A 19,637-nucleotide genomic window follows, 5' to 3' on the forward strand; every position below is an offset into this window, starting at 1 on the left:
TGGTAGTGGCATCGTGTTTTTCTTTTTATTTATTTAAAAACATTTTTATTTTAAATTATTTTTATTTTTATTATTTTTCAAAACCAGCCAGGCGTCATTTACAACATACATTGTTGTAAAGGGCATTAACAAGAACTGACAATAATACTAAATACATCAAATACATAGGCTAACGACTTAGAAGAAAAATACAATAAATCTAATTTAATTTTATCTTTAATTTAGTGCTGTAGTGTTCTTTTTAAAATCTCTATTTAAAAATGTCACACATATAAAATAAGAGTGAGAGAACCCAGACCATCCATTACACTATCATTCTTTATCCATGAGAACAAGAAGTGTTAATAAAACAACATTTAGGCAGGATGGAAGCAGATTAATCGTAGGTATGTATTTGTTATTGCTGCTCAGCTCGATTCTAAATTCAGCAAAAAATACTCTAAAGTTTAATTTATTATTTATCGTGTATTTTCTGTTTTTTGTTTTCCATATTAGACAGTAACACTCTTGGATTGAAGCTGATTGATATGATTTATCTGAGGAGAAAATAATCATAAATAATAATAATTATTAAAACATAAAATAAAATAAACGTGCTATTGTGCCTCGTGTTTTCGGCCACGTTACCAGTGACGTGCGTTCTGACGTCATCAGACAGCGATGCGATGTTGACAATGGAGTTAGTTCAGAGGTTAGAATGAGGAGAAAAGTGAATGGAGTGTTGAATTAACGGAGCAGCCGCTGACGGTTCCTGCTCGGTGGGTAAACACACATTTTCCTGTTTGTTCTGTAGCTAGAAAACTGCTGTTTGACCGGCGGGACGTTGTTAGCCTGCTGCTAGTTTAGCACCTTCATGCTAGCCGGCTAACGTGCTGCCAGTCTAATATTATTCCTGACATCGAATGGCTGTTTGACACAGTTTGTGTTGGTTTGTGGACGTCCTATTGTAGTAACGGCAGCTGCTCAAGTTAGTTAATTAATTTAATTTAATTTCCGTTTGCTTTTAGGCAGATATTAATGATTAACATTGATGTGTTTTCTCCACTGAGCCTGCTCAGTGCCGGCTCAATGGTCATTTAAAATCAGTGGAGTGAGGGTATGGATGTCCTTTTGCGGTGGCAGCATTCACTCACTAATCAGGGCAACTAACATGATTCCACACCAAACTCCGTGTAGAAATCTGTCAATTTAATGTTGGTTAGCTTACACATGCAACACTTGTCACGAATCAGTAGGCTGGCAGTGGTTAAAAAAAAAAATACCATTAGATCTTAAACACCAGGCAGTTCTTATTTTAATCCATTTTCATCACTTAAAAAATAATTTTCAGCAAAAGACAAGCTTTTAAAGACAGAAATTGTCATCTGGCTAGCTGCTAACCAGTCCTGGTCTTCGGAAATCTTCTTTATAGAAACAGCCAAAATGTAAAGTTATTCATTATTTTGTTTAATCTAAATTTAAGTCCTGTTGCATTAATTACAGCTACTCACAGATTAGACTAAGTCATCTGAATCCACACCAAACCCCATTCAGATAGGTGCCAATTTGATGTCAGTTTGCATATAGGCAAACATGTATATATATACCCAGGTGACTATATACAAAATACCAAACTGTTCTATTTTTATAGGTCTTTTTGTCACTCAGAAAGTATTTTTACTAAGCCCACTGCCTTAGATGACCTAAAATATTAAGCTGGCATACTGGCATTATCTGTTGATAGGTCAGCAGTAGCTTTAAATGCCCTTAGTTATGAAAAACAGTAAATTTGAAAAGTCTTGAGTTTGATATAGTTAGGTCAAATTTACAGGCACCCTGGGTTGAGGGGAAATGAACCAGCAGACTCTAAGTCGTTGTAAAATGTGTTACGTAAATGTTTTACAACATGTGTACTTTTAATGATCAAATAAATCTACAGCATTCACCACCTGCTGCCTCCGACACACTAGAATGAAGTGGGGGATTCCAGCGTGTGGAGCAAAGTCTCCTGTTTTATGTCAATATTAAAGCATTTCCTAAAACATTTTTCTCAGACTCTCAGGCTGCAGCTGTTGTAGCTCCACACAGCATGAGTCGCGATGAAGAGACCAAAGCTGGCCGGAGTGTTCCTCTTCGTGGGCTGCCTGCTCGCCTACCTGATGTTTGTGAAGCGTCACTACGCCGCCTTGAAGCCTGAGGCCTACAGACTACCTCCTCACCAACGGCCCACCTCAGACCAGATCGGAGACGCCGGGCCGGCCTCCGCTGCTGTACGGAGCTTCCGGTATGGCATCATGTTCGACGCTGGGAGCACTGGGACCAGAATCCATGTCTTCAAGTTCCAGATAGAGAGCAAAGGTACGACAGAAGATAGAATACGTAAGAACGCAGCGGAGCACAGTGGAATATGAGAGTATACGCTGTCCTACAAGCCAAACAGTAAGGACATGTGAAGTGTAGAGCTGCAACAGTTGGTCGATTAATTGATTAGTGGATTGACAAAAAATTGATCAGCAAATATTTTGGTAATCGATGAATCATTTTCGTAATTTTTCAAGCAAAAATGCCCAAAATGTCCTGGCTCCAAAAAAAAAGGCCAGTTTTCTTTTTCTTCCCTGCTTCTGTACCTACTGCTCTCTGCCTTCCTGGAACAGCTCAGTGAATCGCAGTGAACCACAGTAGTGAGCAGTAGAACACACAGGAGGACAGAACCATCCAGATACTAAACTGAATTAAGCCTGGAACAGATTCTGATATTTGTTCCAGATATGAAACAGGATATTTGGATGCTAAGCCTCTATAGTTGCAGCTAAATGGATTCGTATGGATCCTTTCAGATCAAATTGTAAAGGTTTATGAAGCAGACCTCTCTGAATTGCTTTTAGTGTATTTAAAATCCACACATGTTGGCCCAAAACATTAATTACCAGATGTGAATCCAGCAGACAAGAGGAGCTTTCAGCCTCTAAGTCCTGGAGCCGCTGGCAGAGTCGAAATGGACACAAACTCATTAGAGCGTTTGAGAGGTTTTTGGTTTATTAGGCTTAGAGAAAGTTTCCTGCGGAGCTCGGCCAAATGCCTTCGTTATCGCATTTAACCGCTAAGCTAAATCACACAGGCTGAGTGCTGTTTTGGCTCCTTTGTTAGCAGCAGCGCTAACCGGACTAATGGCAGCACCTGTTATTTATACAGACTGGGATTGTCATTAAGAGCTTAATGACAGCTCACACGTAGGCACAGGTCCAGGATCAGTCCGTCAGAAATGGAATAAAACTCAATTAAATGAGGCATCGGGACTTATTGCCTCTCTCTTATCTTTTTAGACAAGTGGACACAAACTTTACGATCATTTTACCCTCTGCTTGTGCTGAAACTGTGGCTTGGCGTGCGTTTTTATGTTTGTGATCTTTTGAACTGCAGAAGCTCCCAGACTGGCCCACGAGACGTTCAGAGCCATCAAACCTGGACTGTCTGCGTACGCTGATGATCCAGAGCAGGTACAGATGCTGTGTATATATCCCAGTTTCTATCTTTAAGGCTTTAACGTCTTATTTTCCTCCGCTTGTGTTGTTGTCCCCGTTAACGGCTGTTTCCACTGCTTAAAGGAACAGTCCACCAATAAAAGTTTGATAGGACTGATACCCGGCCTCAGTAACATGGTGTGTCATTCTCTGCCCCCCCCCAAAAAAAACCTCACCCTTGTGTCCAGTGTTCATCGGGGATCATGGAGCTCTTGGAGGTGGCAAAGTCTAACGTCCCCTCCTCCGTCTGGAACATCACCCCTGTGGTCCTGAAGGCCACGGCTGGCCTACGCCTGCTCCCTGGAGAGAAGGCCAACCACCTTCTGGACAGGGTGAGACACACACACACACACACACACACACACACACACACACACACACACACACACACACACACACACACTCACTCCATACTATTTCTGACTCACAAGATTCACCACAGTTCAGTTATGTTTACCTGCTTCCTTTTCAACTGTCAATTTTGACCCTGAACTGTGAAGCTCTTTTCTCAGCTTCACTCAAAAATGTCTAAAAAGGACATTTTGTGGATTTTGGAAAATTCATGAGAAAATAACCTTTTGCTGGTTAATGGATGAATGGATCTTTTTTCTTTTTTCTTTTTTTTACCTGACATCCCCTCCTCTCAGTCTGCACCAAACCCACCGTCTTGCCTCAACACCTTGGTGTTAACAAGCTGGGATTGTACAGCACACACACACACACACACACACACACACACACACACACACACACACACACACACACAGACACACACACACAGACACACACACACCTCGACCTTCCACATCAGCACCTTTCTTAGCTTAATTGTTTCCGTGATCAGCAGATTCCACATCAGATCCGCCTTTACATAATGGCAGGATATTTACATATAAAAATGTTTTCAGTAACACCTTTCTCATTACCTTGTTCGGGTTCGATGCTATTAAGTCTTTTTTTTTTTTTTTGCATATCTAGTTCCCATGTTGATTTTTAAAATTGATTACTTAATTTTAATTTTTATTTATTATTTGAACTTTTCTTTTGCATGTCAGTGTTGCAGGTTGGATTGAATCATAGATAAATACAATACAGTACAAATAGAAATACGAATGTCCACAGGTGCATGAACACAGCGACTGAGACAAATAAGCAGAAAGACTAACCAATGTGGATATTGACTGATAGTTCGGTTGTAAATAAGGTGCAGATGGAGGCATAAAGTGCTGAAGATTGATAACATCCAGATACAGTTATGAGAATAATAAATAAAAAAGCGAAGTCCCGGTTTAAAAGCAGCCCTGATATATTCAAGTGTTCTGGTTTTCCTCATGTGCAAAGAGCAGAGTGTAGAGAATAAATAAATAGTAAAGACAAGTTCAGAGCCAGCCGGCCTGGCAGAAGCAGATCAAGCGTAGAGTACGAGTCAGGCTAACATCAACAGTCTTATTTTAATCTTATTTTGAGTTGAACTTTATTTTTGTTTAATGCTGCATGTCGAGGTCCCATGTTGGATCGAATCATATTTTATTTTATAAATGCATTTGAATGTATTTATTTATTTAATCTTGGATGTCAGTGTCTCATGTTGGATTGAATGTTATTTCATTATTTGATTTCATTATTTATTATTTCATATAACTACATTAATATATATTTTTTTGTTTTGTTTGTTTGTTTTCATTTTTCCTGGTTTTGTGAATACTTGGACAGTTAAACACAATCAAATCAACACAAAAAACAGAATAAAAATACATTTTAAATACAAAATTAAATAAAATAGACAAATAAAAAGGGAATAAAAATAATTTTACTTGATTAAATAAAAGTAAAACCAAAAAAATGTAAATATAAGTTAATAAGTAATTGGGAAACAAACAACCTCAGTAACTTCAACCTCCAATAACATGAGAGAACAACAATCCCTTAAATACACAGAGACATTAAAGACATATGAAGAATCTGATCAGTAATCAAACACCTGATCAACAGGTAAATTCAATAATCTCCATTCAGCTCCCCTCCATTACATCAGCTAATATCCTCACAGGAAGCTGATGCTTCTTCATCCCCGCACAGCTCCTCCTCCTCCTCCTCATCATCATCATCAGGTCGTCAGAGCCAAAAAAGAAAAAGTCTATTAAAGCTTTTAAGTAATCAGTAATAACAGGACTAGAGCGTTCAGCCAAAATGTGATTTTAATCTGAAGCTTTGCTCTTATTATCAGACCGGTCCTGATTCAGCCAAACACAGAGCTGATTACACGAGGGGGGGGGGGGGCATCAGTTTATATTAAATATAATATAAAAATATGATTATATTACAATATAATAAGACAGTAACACAGATATGTAAGGTAACACAGAGAGGACAGTTTAGATAAAACTGGAATATGTGATACTGATAAATGACTTTGTTATTAATGTTAATAATTACATGATAACAGAAAAATAAATCTGAATCAATATATTTAGATTTATTTTTCTTGTTGGCTGCTTTTGTCCACAACATTAACTCTACATTAAGGCTACCAGGACTTTCAGAGGGAAGTATTGACGATATGTGGCATTTAGGGAGCCAGGTTTAAAGAGATTTATCATTGGTGTATGTTGTGTATTCACACCTTTGATAAATATTAAGTTAATTAATTAATATGGGCAGTTGCTACTAACACATGTAAAAATTTCCCATTCAAGTCAATGACTTTTTGTACATCACCACCAACTGTCAGACTTTTGGACTGAGAACAGCTCCAAGTGTTGATAACTTTTCAGCCTGGATACGATTAGAATATTTTATAGAAATTATTTATTTTATTTAATCATTTATTGTATTGTATTTGAGTTCTAAAGGTTCTGTTCCCTCTCATCCATTTTGTCTTTGTCTTTTATATATTTAATCTGGTTTTTTCCATTTATTTTTTGTGTCTTTTTGTGTGTTTTAGCCTCAAATTGTTTTACTGTTCACATTTCTGTCTTATCGGCTTGTCAGTTATCTGTAAAACCTGTATGAAAGGTTTTGATTGACTGATTGATTGATTGACCTGATTAATTGGTTTCAAACTGTAAATGAGGTCCCAAGTCTTTATTGGAAACAGGCTAATAAATGAGTATTAGTATTTAAAAATGAGATTGTGAGTTAAAAGCTCTAAAATGTGACAGCTCACACTCAGACTGGTTTCCAGTAGTTCCAGTCTCCATGTTTTAAACATAATGCAGCTTACAGTACGTCATGAGCCAGTTTATAATCCTTATCCCAACTGAATAAGGATGTTTGAAGGAAGTGCTCACGAACTGAAAAAAGTTTAAAGCTTAAAAAACTCAATAACTAGTCCAGTATCGTTTCTTTTACACACACGGATGTGACTCATTGTCAGCATGTGTTGTTTCTCCTTGTGGGCAGGTGAGGACGTTGTTTCTGGAGTCTCCCTTTCTGTTCACAGACGACAGCGTGTCCATCATGGACGGCACTGACGAAGGTAACGTGTCTTTACTGTTCATTAAAGTTGAGGCCCCACATCGGGACTCTGTCTCCAGTGATGAATCTGAAGACTGTGATGACTGATGGGACCAAGTTGGACCAAGTCTGTCCCAGTCTGGGTCAGTTGGACCGGGTCCGTTCTAGTCTTGGTCAGTTAGTGCGTCCCAGTCTGTGTCAGTTGGACCGGGTCTCTTTCAGTCTTGAAACAGTCTTGGTCTGTTCTAGTCTGGGTCAGTTGGTGTTGACAGTCTGCAGATAAAATCCTATAGTGTGTGATATGTAAAGACTCCGATCTTCGGACGTTCTCATTAAGATTTTTTAATCACGTTTGATATCTGTGACTGACATCGGTAACCAGTGATGTCACCTGTGCGTCTAAACAGCTTCACCTGAAGTTCACGTAGCTCCAGGTCCAGGTCTCTGTGGGCTCTACAGTCCATCCAGGATCTCACCAAACTGAGCTTTTTTCCTCCTTTTTTGGCCTCTCTAACACAAATGTCTCTGAACAGAAACCGAACGAGCTGCTGGTTGTCGTCCATGTTTGTTTTGGTACAAGAACGCTTGACGGTTTGTGTTCTCGTGGATGTAAGGGGTTGTCTGCCTCCAGAACTCCAGTCTCCTGTCTAGTGGATTTACTCTGTCGTAAGATTTCTGGTCCTCCCTGATAAAAGAAATCTCTGTAGGTTGCTGGAAACCTCTCAGAAGGTCACACACTGGACCCGATCCTCATCTCTTTATAAGTTTATTAGATTACAGAGAATTTGTTTGTCTCTACATCTCCTCATCATTTCATTTGTTTAATCTGTGAAGCAGGTCGGATGATGAACAGTGAGTGGATCCTGTTTCTCTTCCTTGTTGTTTTTCACCAAACATAAACCTCAGAGGTCCATCTCTGATTTCCCCAACGAAAACCGCCAATATGGAGGATTAAAAATCGGATGAAACAGGAGACAAACCTCCTCCTGTGGCTCAGCAAACAAACTGGTGATTTAGCTCTGGAAAGACAATACAGTCAAACATTAACCAGGATCTGCTGCAGCTGACCAACATTTATTACCCTCTGTGTATCAGTGTGAGGATTTTCTGTTTTTCTGTTTTCTATCACAGTGAACTGAATATATCTTTGAGTTTTGGACAAAACAAGACATTTGAAGACGTCAACTTTTGACTCTAGGACACTGAGATGGGCATTTAAATATTGGCCTTTTGTGGTTTTGAAAGACACGAATCAACAGCTTCATCGTGCAACACCATCGACCCACACAGAGTACATGTGCGATTTTTAACATGAATTCAAAAGATAAACTACTATTGAATCCACTGTCAAGTGTCAAGAAACTGTCAAGAAAACAATCTTCTAAGCGGTCTACACAGGTGATGTATATACCTGAGTACGAATACATCTAAAGCAAACTGTAGCTAGGCCCGTAAAGCGGCCAGGCTGACAAACTAGCTCATATTAGCTTTTGCAGATACGTTGGTTTCAGTATATGTGTCGGCTAATAGGTAACATGAAATTAGGTTGGAGGTCATTCAGAAACAGTCCACCTGAGAGCTCTGACAGGTTGATTTTTACACTGTAAAATGAAACGCTCATAGGGATGGGTTCAGATGGCATTTTATCGAATCTGAATCCAGCTCCAAATACACTTAGTGAATCTCTTTACGTGGTGAGTTTGGTGGGGAATGAAAACATCTGTTAGTTAAAAAAATGTCCTGTTCCTCTTTTTTCACTCAGCACAGCAACAAAACTTATTTCAACTGTTTTATGTAACAAAAGATAAAACTTGATATTTAAACTCTTGCCTTTTCTTATTACGTTAATAAATCGATTTGTGATTTTAATAGTGATTTATGGACCAATTACCAGATCAGCATGACACTGACACTAATAGAAACTACAGTAATGACCTATCCAACCTAAACCGTGGAGATTCTGCTGAACTGACGGGCTCTAGGACTTTCACCACATGCAGTGCATTCAGAAAGTAATCAGACTACTGCAGTTTTCCCCTGAGGAAAACCCTGTAAATGCTTCGGGAATCCTGGCGATATTTCCTCCAACCTGTACGACTAGAGCTTCCTCAGAGGAACTTTTGCACAGTTTCGTGTGTCCTATCATCCCTCCTGGATCCAGAAGTGAACCTTTCTGCTCCAAATCTTTGAAGCCCCTTATCCTGTTGTCCCTCCTCCTGGTTGCTGGGTCACAGTTTTGGCCCTGCAGTAACCTTCTCCTCATCTGCCATCACAATGAACCCTGCTGCAATAATACTACTGTTGTTGGATACCTATATAGACATATATATATTTACACACAGACAGACAGACATATGTAGACAGGAATCACATGTAAGTTCTGTGTTTTAAACGCTCGCCCTGTATGGACACGAAACTCGCCCACATATAATCCAATCCTTTTAAAGTAGTTGCAGTTATGACCGTGTGGAATAATGTCCCACTTAATCTTGAAGAGGGAGGGAGGGAGGCCGATTAACCAGCCCCTCCGTTCATTTCTGAGGCTGAAATGTTTTCTCCTTCTCTCTGAGTGGGATCAGCTTGTTACTCCGCTCGAACATAAATGTCTTTTAATGATTACTGAATTAACTTCTTATCCCAGTCCACTTTCCCTCCGTCAGCGAGCCACTAATGGACAGATTCCTCCTCCTCTGTCGCTCCCGAGCAAAAGATAAACAGTCCTTTCAGAAGTCTAACCGGATTCCATCAGCCTTATTATCGCTCAGATATTTTGCCATTCTTGGCCCTGATGCTTATCCCTGGCTGAGATTACCCCCCGAGTGTCCCGAATGGAAGCGACTTATTGTAATGCAGATCTCGGAGTGGTTACTGGGGGGCAGAAGGGTGCTAAGTGCCGGTGTTTAGCTCTCTGACCTAAAGCCGAGTCTCTCTCCGTACTTGTTTGTTTTGTTAGAAAATTGCTTCTTAGCATCTCTGCCTAAGAGTTTTATGGTAAAGCTCCTATGATACAGTTTCTATCAAGCCCTTTAATCATCCACTTCTGAATGTGGGTGAGGTCAGAGGTCGCTGGTAAAAGGCACTAATGCATGCAGCTGAGTGCAAATATTCTGCCAGAGACACTAATGTCGTCTTTGAGTTGACCTGAATAAGCAGATCCTCGATGAACTCAGAGCATGTCGCTCTTTATATCTTTATTTTTGACAATTGATGTTTAAATTACTTCATCTGTCCACATTTTGCTGCTTTATCAAACCACCGCTTAGTATGTCAGTGTACAGGAGGTGGACATAAGCTCGGTGCGGTGTGATACTGGCACTATTAGTTGATTGTCAATAAAGAGGACGTTAATCAGCAACATTATTGGGCAATGTTCTATACACAGGCCTGTGATTTCCTAAGAATTTCCTTGGAAATTTGTGGAAAAGAACCATGTGATTTTGTAACAAGTAAGAGGAAAACTTCTAACTAGCTTCCTTCAAAGAAAAGCACAATTTAAACCCAAATAAAGAAAGAAAACAATCTCACTCTGAGATCCATTAAGTAGCTTTTCTGGAGCTTTCAGTTATATCATAAGTTTTGACACTGATGTGACATTTTGGTCACAAACCGAAGTACTGGAAAATTAAAATTTTGCATGGTTTATGAGTACAGCAGTTGACAAAACAATTTTCCCATAAGCTTAATAAGCTTACCATTGTGTTTTATAAAAGTGTAATAAAAAGTGTAAAAATAACAATGTAAAATTTTTACACTTTGGTCCAGACTGAAACATCTCAACAACGGTTGGACGGACTTTGATGAAATGTGTTTCAGACATTCATGTTCCCTTTTGGATGAACTGTAGTATCTTTGCTGATCCTCTGACTTTTCCTTTAGCTCCATTGTCAGGTCACATTTTAAATTTGTCCAGCAATTTGATTTATGATGAAATAACTGCAAACTGATGCAAATAACTGCAACTTATGAAATTCCCATCAGCCTCAGCTAAACATCAGCACATAAGTACTGTTATGAAGGCCCCTCCCTTGGCTTAGGGGTTGAGATGGTGACCATGAATTGCAACGTCCCAGCTTCAAGTCTGGATCCGGACATTTGCTTTATTTCTCTCTCCCTTGTTTCCTGCCACCTCTCCACTTCCGCTGTCTAATCATGGCATAAAATACCCATTGAAATCATTTTTAAAAAATTGTCATAGTGAGCATGTTAGCATGTTAGCTGTAGACTCTAATGGGTGTGGGCAGCCACGTAATAGACACAATTATATCATGTTTTGTGGACTGAAGTAGATGTAGAATTGAATATCATCTGCATAGTAGCGGTTCGTCCCCAGTAATTTATTTTTCATTTTCCCTATTCAGGGATTTCTGCATGGATCACCGTCAACTTCCTCACCGGTGAGAATTTAAACACACTCACCATCACACGCACGGACACACACACACACACACACACACACACGGACACACTCACACACACTCTCACAACCACACACACACACACACACACACACACACAGACACACACTCACACACCATAAATCTTACGACCACACTTGCGTTTCTCCTCCAATTTTTGGTTCATATTTCAAACCTAATTTATAAAATCTGGCCGTGTGTACGTGTGCATGTGTGTTTGTGCGCGTGTGTGTGTGTGTTTAAAACCAGATTAATGTGGACAAGAAATAGTGATTACCTGTTATTGGATTATACTGCAGCTCTCTCTATTTTTCCTAATCTCCCTCTCTTTACTCTCTTTTCTTTTCCTGCCCCAACCCCCCACTTCTCTCTCTCTTTGTCAGGTGGTCTTCGCAGTGCGGACTCGTCCACAGTTGGGATGTTGGATTTGGGTGGTGGGTCGACTCAGATCACCTTCAGCCCTCAGGACGAGGTGAGGACAACCAACGTAGACAACACCAACACAGAAGGGGGGTGTGGGTGGGGGTGGGGGTGGACTCAGAGAGGAAGATCTCTCTCTCTCTTCAGTCAAACTGACAGTGTGGCTCCTTCTTAGAGGCTTTAATCTGTAAATGCCACATTAATCCCAAATAAACACCCTCACATCAGGAGGGGGGAGGAGGGTGTAGAAAGGGAGAAAAGAGAGAGGAAGGGGGTATGGTGCTGCTGGTGCTGGTGTGTGTTTGGGGGGGGGTCTGGTTTCTTATCTAGGTCAGGCTTCATACACGAGGGATTGCAGAGGAGTTCACCACGTCATCAGTTCACTGGATCACCATGAAGATCCTCGTCTTCTTCTGATGCAAATCTTCTTTAGCCTGTAATAATGTTGGGGGGGGGGCTGAAACCGAGGAACCAACAAACGCTGACCAAGCCGTTTCAGCCCAATTCATGAAGAAAAAAAAATTCTGGGCTATTTATGTCTTTATTAGACAGCGATAGTGGAGCTGGGCATCACATGTGACTCAGATATGACTCAGATATGACTCAGATAGGACTCAGATATGACCTCGGAGGTTTGCTAACTGAGTCACAGTGGTTTAGGAGTAGAAACTCACTGTAAGTCACTGATAACAACATCACCAAAACCTGTTTCCTGGAAGGCTAACTTGGTGACGTTGTATTCTTTTGTGCAGAAAACCATCCAGACCTCACCTATCGACTACATCAGGTCCTTCCAGATGTTCAATAACACACACACCGTCTACACTCACAGGTACACACACACACACACACACACACACTCTCAAAACACTCTGCACTGACTTGTTTATGGTGTAAGTAAGTAGAGAAACAGACCTGCCCATTTCATATCTTTATATTTCAAAGTAATAATTTGAATATTGGATATTTCAACTCGCCCAAGCCTTATTTTCGTGTTCAATTTTTTTTTTTACTGAAGCTGAAATACTGTACATCCTCAAATAGTGACCGGGGCCTTTATTTACCTCAACTGCAGAAGGTACCAGGCCTTTATTTGAAGCAGATATCATCAAATGTATTAATTTGTCTTATTTTCACTTCATTGTCATATAAGACAACGTAAAGCAAGAAATCTTGGTATTAGAGAGGCCAGAACCAGCAAGTTATTGTCATTTTTGCTGGAAAAGTAAGTTAAATGATTAATCAGTCAATCAAAATTGTTGCAGGTGACTGTTGTGCTGTGTGAATCATTAATTAAAGGACTAATCATTTGAGTGTGGTTGTGTCGGGTATCCTGGATGTCCTTAAATCAGTCAATCTCTGCTCTCTCTGCAGTTATCTGGGTCTGGGTCTGATGTCGGCTCGTCTCGCCGTCTTAGGAGGCGTCGACGCTTCGCCTCGTACGTACATAACCCTCTTTTTTACTCTTTTTTTTTTTCTTCTTGTTTTTCAATTTGCTTTCATCTCTGCCTTTTATAGACTCTCTCCCTCCCTCCCCCTCCTGTCAGATAAATAAGCCATTATCTAATCTTTTAATAACACACAGCAAGATTAATTCCTTGCCTGCCAGCTGTTGCTGCGATTTAGCTCCTGTAAGAAGCTGCAGCACAGATCCACCCTGCTGTCTGTATTTCTGTCCGTACGTACAGGGAGTGGACAAAATAACAGAAAGCACATTTAGATCAGGCCCTCGGTCAGTCCCAGTTTCCTGAAGCTCAAACTTATTTTAACGATGTAGTTTATAATGTTCTGTTGTTTCACTTAAATTTCCCCTTAAAACTTAATCTGCCTCATCTCATTGATATGGATGGTATGTAAGAGATATTAGAAACACTTCTCAGTATAAGGCAGTACAGTTTAACAGCAAGTACGTCTTTCAAAATGACCAGAAACTTGAATGAGCACCTCTTTTAGATGGTTTCAACAAAAACTGAACTTCATAGCCTTCATGAAGGCGGATTTATTACAGGACTGTTGGATTAGACTGACTTAGTTTTAGCTGGGTTTTCCTGATAAACTGACAACTGAGTGCAGTGGAGCATTTAGCAGCTAAAGAGCCAGATATTTCCCTCCTGAGCTGGATGATAGACGATCACAGAGTGGAAACTGTCTTAAATGTTTTTACAAAAACCTTCTTAACGAGCGTAATGTTATTTTACAATTATGACTCACTACATCACAGTATGCACAAGGTATATTCTTTTATGCTACTGCTCTAATGACTCATTTCCAGAGTGATTGCTTATTTTATATGAAGCAAATCAGTGGTTTCATACTTCCTTTTCTCTCTAAAATTATTAGTGGCTAGAGAAGGATAAACAAAATTAAAAAAACATGATAAACAACATAAAACCGCTTCATTTTTCTATCTTTAAAACAAATCTTATATGGCTGTATGGCTTCACAGTGTACTGGTCAAGCCTCTTATGTTGGTTTATTCAAATGGAGCGTTCTGAAAGGTCACAGACATCCAAGCAGTCAGGAGCAAACACCAGGTGGGTGTTGGTTCTGGCTCTGAAAAGGTGGTTTCAGCTCTTAAAAAAGAACCCGATCCTTCAACTCTATTCAAAGCATGAAAATGACAAAAAAGTGTAGTTACAGGTTTTCACCTAACAGCAAATATTTAATAGAAAGATAGCAGCTAAAATATAAAGAGCCATGTGTGTAGAAATTTGCCAAAATGAGGTGTATTCACTCCAAGTCCTGTCTCCATCAGCAGGAGGGATTAGTTCTTCTTCTGCTGTGTAATCAGATGTTTTCATTCAATTCTTCGGTTGTATAATGTGATATTTGTGCTTTTAAATCTTGTTTAAATCTTGTTGCGTGTGTGTGTGTGTGTGTGTGTGTGCAGTAGGTGGCAGCACTGAGCTGGTCAGCCCCTGCCTTGCTCCGGAGTACTCGGGCAGGTGGGAGCACGCTGATGTCACCTACACCGTGAAGGGACAGAAGGCAGGTAAAGTCCATACAGTGATTTGATTGGTCAGTCGTGTAGCTGGAGCTCGCAGGAACCTTGTAGCTGTGTGTGTGTGTGTGTGTGTGTGTGTGTGTGTGTGTGTGTGTGTGTCTCAGGGGAGCCGGTTTACGAAGCGTGTCTGACCAAAGTGGAGAAGGTTCTGTACAGGAAGGTGATGAAGGCGACTGAAGCTGCAGACGTGGATTTCTACGCCTTCTCCTACTACTACGACCGAGCCGTCGACCTCGGAGTCATCGGTAGGAAACTAACGCTAACGCTGAATGAGTGAGTGAGCAGGTCCCGTGGGAAAATTCATTTACTCAAGTTAATAAACAGCAAATCAAACATTCCCTTTGGTAGAAACCCCACCAGCGTCTATTAGCACAATATACTGACCCGATAACAAATCAATAATAATCTGTAATCCATCTGGACTTTGACGATTTTATCCATCACAAATTATTTCTCTCCTCCTGTTTCATGCTTCAGAGGTGTTTTCAGAAAATAGGGCTTCAACTAAGGCTCCGTAATCTAATCTACATCTGGAACATGAACTTTTATAGACAATGTTTGCTGCAAATCGTCATTTAAAAGATATTAGAGACTAAAAATGACCTCGTTCAGTTCTCACTATTCACAGATTCTTTCACCTCTGGATCTTCCAGTTTCAATAAGTGATTACAGTTTTTTAACACTTATAATCTCTAATCAAGTCCTCAGTTGTGGCTTTTGCCAGATTTTTTAGTCCTGATATACTATTTTATTAGTACCGCTGCAACTAGTGGGGAAAAACTTCAGGCAGATGTTGGGAGACCTGGTGGGTAGGAGGTGTTGGTGGAGGGTTATTTCTAAAGGAGAGAGGAGCTGTGGTCTCTAGGGCAGCTCCACCATCCACAGCAGCAAACACTGCACGGATTTTCCTGCGATTTTGGAGCCAGAGTTCAACTAAACTGAACTTAAACACAGGTTCAGTGGGATTCTGGCATTGACGGGGTTGAGAGTTAAGGATCTGGGAGATGAGGCTCCGTTTGTGCTTAAAGCACCTGAGCTCTAACATGGAGGTAAACTCTAACCAACTGGTCAGTTCACCTCCCGATGCATCCAAAGTCCCTTTGAGCCGGAGTTTAGTAAAAACGATTCCGTCCCTGAGTATTTCTCTGTGTATTTTCAGTCCTGTGCAGGATCGGAAAGTTACCCAGAGGCTTCGTGGTGGATTTAAAACACAGAACTCAGCCAGGACGCAGAGCAAAAAGATTAGTGACAGGTGACTGAGTGAAACTCTGATCGGCCACAGCCTGGCACATTTACAAAACAGCCGTCCAGATGTGTTTATATTTAACATGTATGTCAGTGTTTCAGACAAACTGTGTTTTCCTCATTCTTGTGTCGCGTGGACGATACAGACCCGACTAAAAACAATTTGCAGTCCGTTAAACACTGAATGGGAACGGGAGCAAACTTTCCAGCCTCTCTGCACTGACTCTGATCCGGGGTCTGGTTTTGTGTTTTCTCTGTTCAGAGGAGAAGAAGGGAGGAACCATTAAAGTGGCCGATTACATCGATGCAGCTAAAAGAGGTGAGACAGCACCACCCGGCGGTAGATCCTCTGAACTGCAGCTCTGAGGTTTCTTCCTTTTTCAGACCGTCCTACATCGACATATGTTTGATGATAAGCACCGTCACGTGTAACCAGGAAGTCAGATCAGATGCTGATGAACGATCTTCCGTTAATTCTCTTTTCCAGTTTATTGCCTTAAATTCACTTCAGTTTGAGCCACATACACTTGACGTCGCACGTTTGCCTCCGTTTTTGTGATTGGTGGAGCTTGTTGAGTCGTCTTCTCCCCAGCTGTTAAACATCTGCTGTAATCTGACCTGTGTTTTTCCCGCTGCGCTGTTGTGTTGCTGCAGTGTGCAGCAGTCCGTCCTTCAGTCCGCTGCAGAGTCCGTTCCTCTGCCTGGACCTGGTCTACATCTCGGTCCTGCTGCAGGAGCTCGGATTCCCCCCGCACAAACAGTTCAAGGTGAGGAACCCCACAGTCGGGACTGGAATCTGGAGTCCAGAGGCCGAGTTGCCAGATTTGACGGACACCAAACAACCCGGTCAGACTGCGTGTTGAGTCTAAACAACCAACCTCAGCATCATGTCAGTTTCTTTATTAACTGGAAGAGAGGAAGGGGCGAATAACTGGAATATGGCCTGTAACACGGACACGTTATCACAAGCACGAGTTAGGTTAGGTCTCCTGGAAACGAATGTAACGCAATGCAGTGTCCTCTAAAGGGATTCAAACGTGTGTGTGTGTGTGTGTGTGTGTGTGTGTTGCAGCTGGCGAGGACCATCAACCAGGTGGAAACCAGTTGGGCTCTGGGAGCAACTTTCCATTACATCGAGTCCCTGAAGAGACAATGAAGGCTTTTATTTTGAAATGACCCTGGACGCCCTGAGGAGGGTCTGAAGCTCCTGCAGATCCTCTGAGTGAAGCCTGACACCTGCTGTGAGCCGCCTCCTTCTATTGGCTGGTCTCTGGTCCCAGGGGATCGGGCTGTTGGTCTCAGTAGAGGTCCCGAAGAGTCCGAAACAGAGCCCCGGAAAACCGACAGACCTGATCCCCACGGATCGTTTATGATGCGCTCGATATCCGAGCTGATAGAAAGTCCGCACGGATTCACCGAGGTCCCAGAAAATTCCAGACTCAACCAAACCTGATTAGACTGCAAATGATTTGTTGGGGTCAAAGAGCAAAGTCCTTTGTTTAAATACTTATCCGTCCTCCAACACGTTAAAGTGAGGACTTGTGTTATTTCTGAGGAGAACAAGGCTCGGCCTCAGTCCACCGCCAGTGTTAAACCGGATTCTGTGACTTGTAGCAACGGCCAGTTCAGGTTCAGATTCAGGTTCAGGTTCAGAGCGTCCTGCAGAAATTCACTGACATTTACTGAGTCGATATTCACCGAGAAAGTAGATAACTGATATTATCTGCTGCACGCGTTGATGGAGAAACGACCCTCAGCGGCATCATCATCCCCTGGCACCAAAGACCAGCCAACAGCTCATCAGGACCTGGTCTTCGTCAGCAGCTGTCAGGCTTCGCTCTCCCCTGGGTCACGTGACCAGTCTGACCGTCCAATCAGATGCTCTGATGGTTTCTCCTCCTTTACAAGCTCTTCGGTGGATTCAGCTGCACTTTGGTTCATATTTCAGCTCAGGAGGACGAGTCGAGTTCAGGTTTTCGACAGAAACTCAAAGTTCCCTCTGTTTTCTGAACAAAGTGACCTCACGGAAACACTCCAGACCATAAACACTGGATCTCCGATGTAACCGACAGCTGCACACAGACACATTAACCCTTTTTATTCAGACTTTACTCCAGCTTCATTTATCAGCAGCAATTAAAACGTTCAGGAGCTTTAATCTGCTTTAGCCTTTTAATCCTAATTTCAATATTTAATTTCCTTTATATATTTGACTGATCTCAGTTATAAAGGTCGATTATCACGTGTTTTTGTATTGAATTTGTTCTGATGTCGAATATTTGAAACTGACGCGTTTGTGCCAAAAAGATTCTTGTTCTCGCCAAAATCCTCTGGAACATCCGGAGGAACGCGAAGTGTGTGAGGTCAACGTTAGGAAACTTTGGCGGCTACATTTTCCCGGTGACGATCGGCAGGTCCCGGGACTTTAGACCGATCCCCCAGCACCCGCCCTAAGATATTTCTGACCAGCCATCTCACAAGTCTGAGACTTTAATTTTAATAGTTTCCTTTATCAGCCGATCGGTAAGGATTTAAATGAGCTTTGTCTCTGCCTGTATCTGATCTTTTCCCTAACTCAGCCAAATTTTAAGGGATACGGAGTCAATAAAATCCGAGTCGGCCTAAAAAGCTGCCGTGTGTGGTCCCCACGTCTTCAGAGACGCAGCATCGACACGCAGGAGACAATGGTATGAATATGTCCATTAGATGAACCGCTTTAATTTACGGTCCAGCTTTTCACCAAGCGTCATGGCGCCACTTGTTCCACGAGAAGGAAGCTGGCGGTGCCACTTTCTGGTCCGAGCACGGTGTGACCCGGACCCTTTAACCCCCCCCCCCCAACTGAAAAGACGCGCGAACGTCACGTTTTTCAGCATCAAATCATCAGAAATGTAGTTTGACGGAAAAAAAACTCTTATCATGGAAATTTTCTGGAGCTTTCAGCAGCATGTAGTTGCCTTCATGAGTTCGCTCAGGTGTCAAGAAGTTTTACGATATCACGTGATGAAGGCCACGAGGTGTGGTTGAAAGCTCTGGGAATTGCTCAGTTTGTCGGTGTGCTATTCCCAAGGTCAGTAAAAGAACAGTCAGGCTCAGTCAGAACGGGATATTGGGCACTAGACTCTCTCTGTTAGGAGGCTGTGATGCGGGAGGCGTTGTGTTGTCGCTTTACTCAAATCTCCGTCTCCGAGGACTCAAAGGACCGAACTGTCCTCTGAACCAGGTGTAAACTGTCCAGACAGAGACGCTTTTGAGCGTTTAGGATTTGCATTTTTTTATTTAGTGTTCATGACAGAAGTTCCCGCAGCCTGCGTTTCCTTTAGCAAGCACTGAAACATTTAAACTATCACGGGAAATAAAATCAGCCGGGCGTCGGGCAGAAAAGTCTCCGACTGAGTGAAGCAGATCTTTTCCTCTTAAAGCCCGATTTCTCTGTGTGTTAACTCACACCTGATCATCGGAGGTCGTCTTCAGGAAACACTCAGCGGGTTTAAATCGGACCAGTCTGCTCCTCCGTCCCAGTTTAACCAGTAAACCTTGAGACTGGGTTCATGTCTCTGACCTCATGCAGTTACACTTGATATATTCTGTTTCTGT

At 41.7% G+C, this 19,637-nt stretch overlaps 1 protein-coding gene across 3 annotated transcripts; it reads left to right on the forward strand.

Annotated features, from left to right (window-relative positions):
* Positions 1-633: 633 nt before the first annotated feature.
* On the forward strand, positions 634-19,422 carry entpd6 (ectonucleoside triphosphate diphosphohydrolase 6). 3 transcript variants are annotated; one of them, XM_040139204.1, is made up of 14 exons: positions 634-758; positions 2,034-2,337; positions 3,400-3,476; positions 3,689-3,832; positions 6,903-6,978; positions 11,315-11,350; positions 11,755-11,843; positions 12,544-12,623; positions 13,166-13,230; positions 14,682-14,783; positions 14,900-15,040; positions 16,303-16,359; positions 16,695-16,807; positions 17,113-19,422. In XM_040139204.1, exons 2-14 carry the CDS (start codon positions 2,079-2,081, stop codon positions 17,194-17,196), a joined length of 1,323 nt encoding a protein of 440 aa, XP_039995138.1. In that variant the 5' UTR covers positions 634-758; positions 2,034-2,078; the 3' UTR covers positions 17,197-19,422. The 3 variants fall into 3 exon arrangements, with proteins under 3 accessions (XP_039995138.1, XP_039995140.1, XP_039995139.1); XM_040139205.1 differs by lacking the exon at positions 634-758 and adding an exon at positions 849-967; XM_040139206.1 differs by lacking the exon at positions 17,113-19,422 and having other exon boundaries at positions 14,900-15,068.
* The last annotated feature ends 215 nt before the right edge of the window (positions 19,423-19,637 follow it).

This window comes from Xiphias gladius, chromosome 11 (genome assembly GCF_016859285.1).
Source record: "Xiphias gladius isolate SHS-SW01 ecotype Sanya breed wild chromosome 11, ASM1685928v1, whole genome shotgun sequence".
In the NCBI taxonomy this organism is placed as follows: domain Eukaryota; kingdom Metazoa; phylum Chordata; class Actinopteri; order Istiophoriformes; family Xiphiidae; genus Xiphias; species Xiphias gladius.

Excerpts from the sequence above, each read along its gene's own strand:
- entpd6 (XM_040139204.1), top strand. The coding sequence starts at position 2,079 with ATGAAGAGACCAAAGCTGGCCGGAGTGTTCCTCTTCGTGGGCTGCCTG. Across the intron at positions 3,477-3,688 it reads ACGCTGATGATCCAGAGCAG|TGTTCATCGGGGATCATGGA; the intron begins GTACAGATGCTG and ends CCTTGTGTCCAG. Across the intron at positions 13,231-14,681 it reads AGGCGTCGACGCTTCGCCTC|TAGGTGGCAGCACTGAGCTG; the intron begins GTACGTACATAA and ends GTGTGTGTGCAG.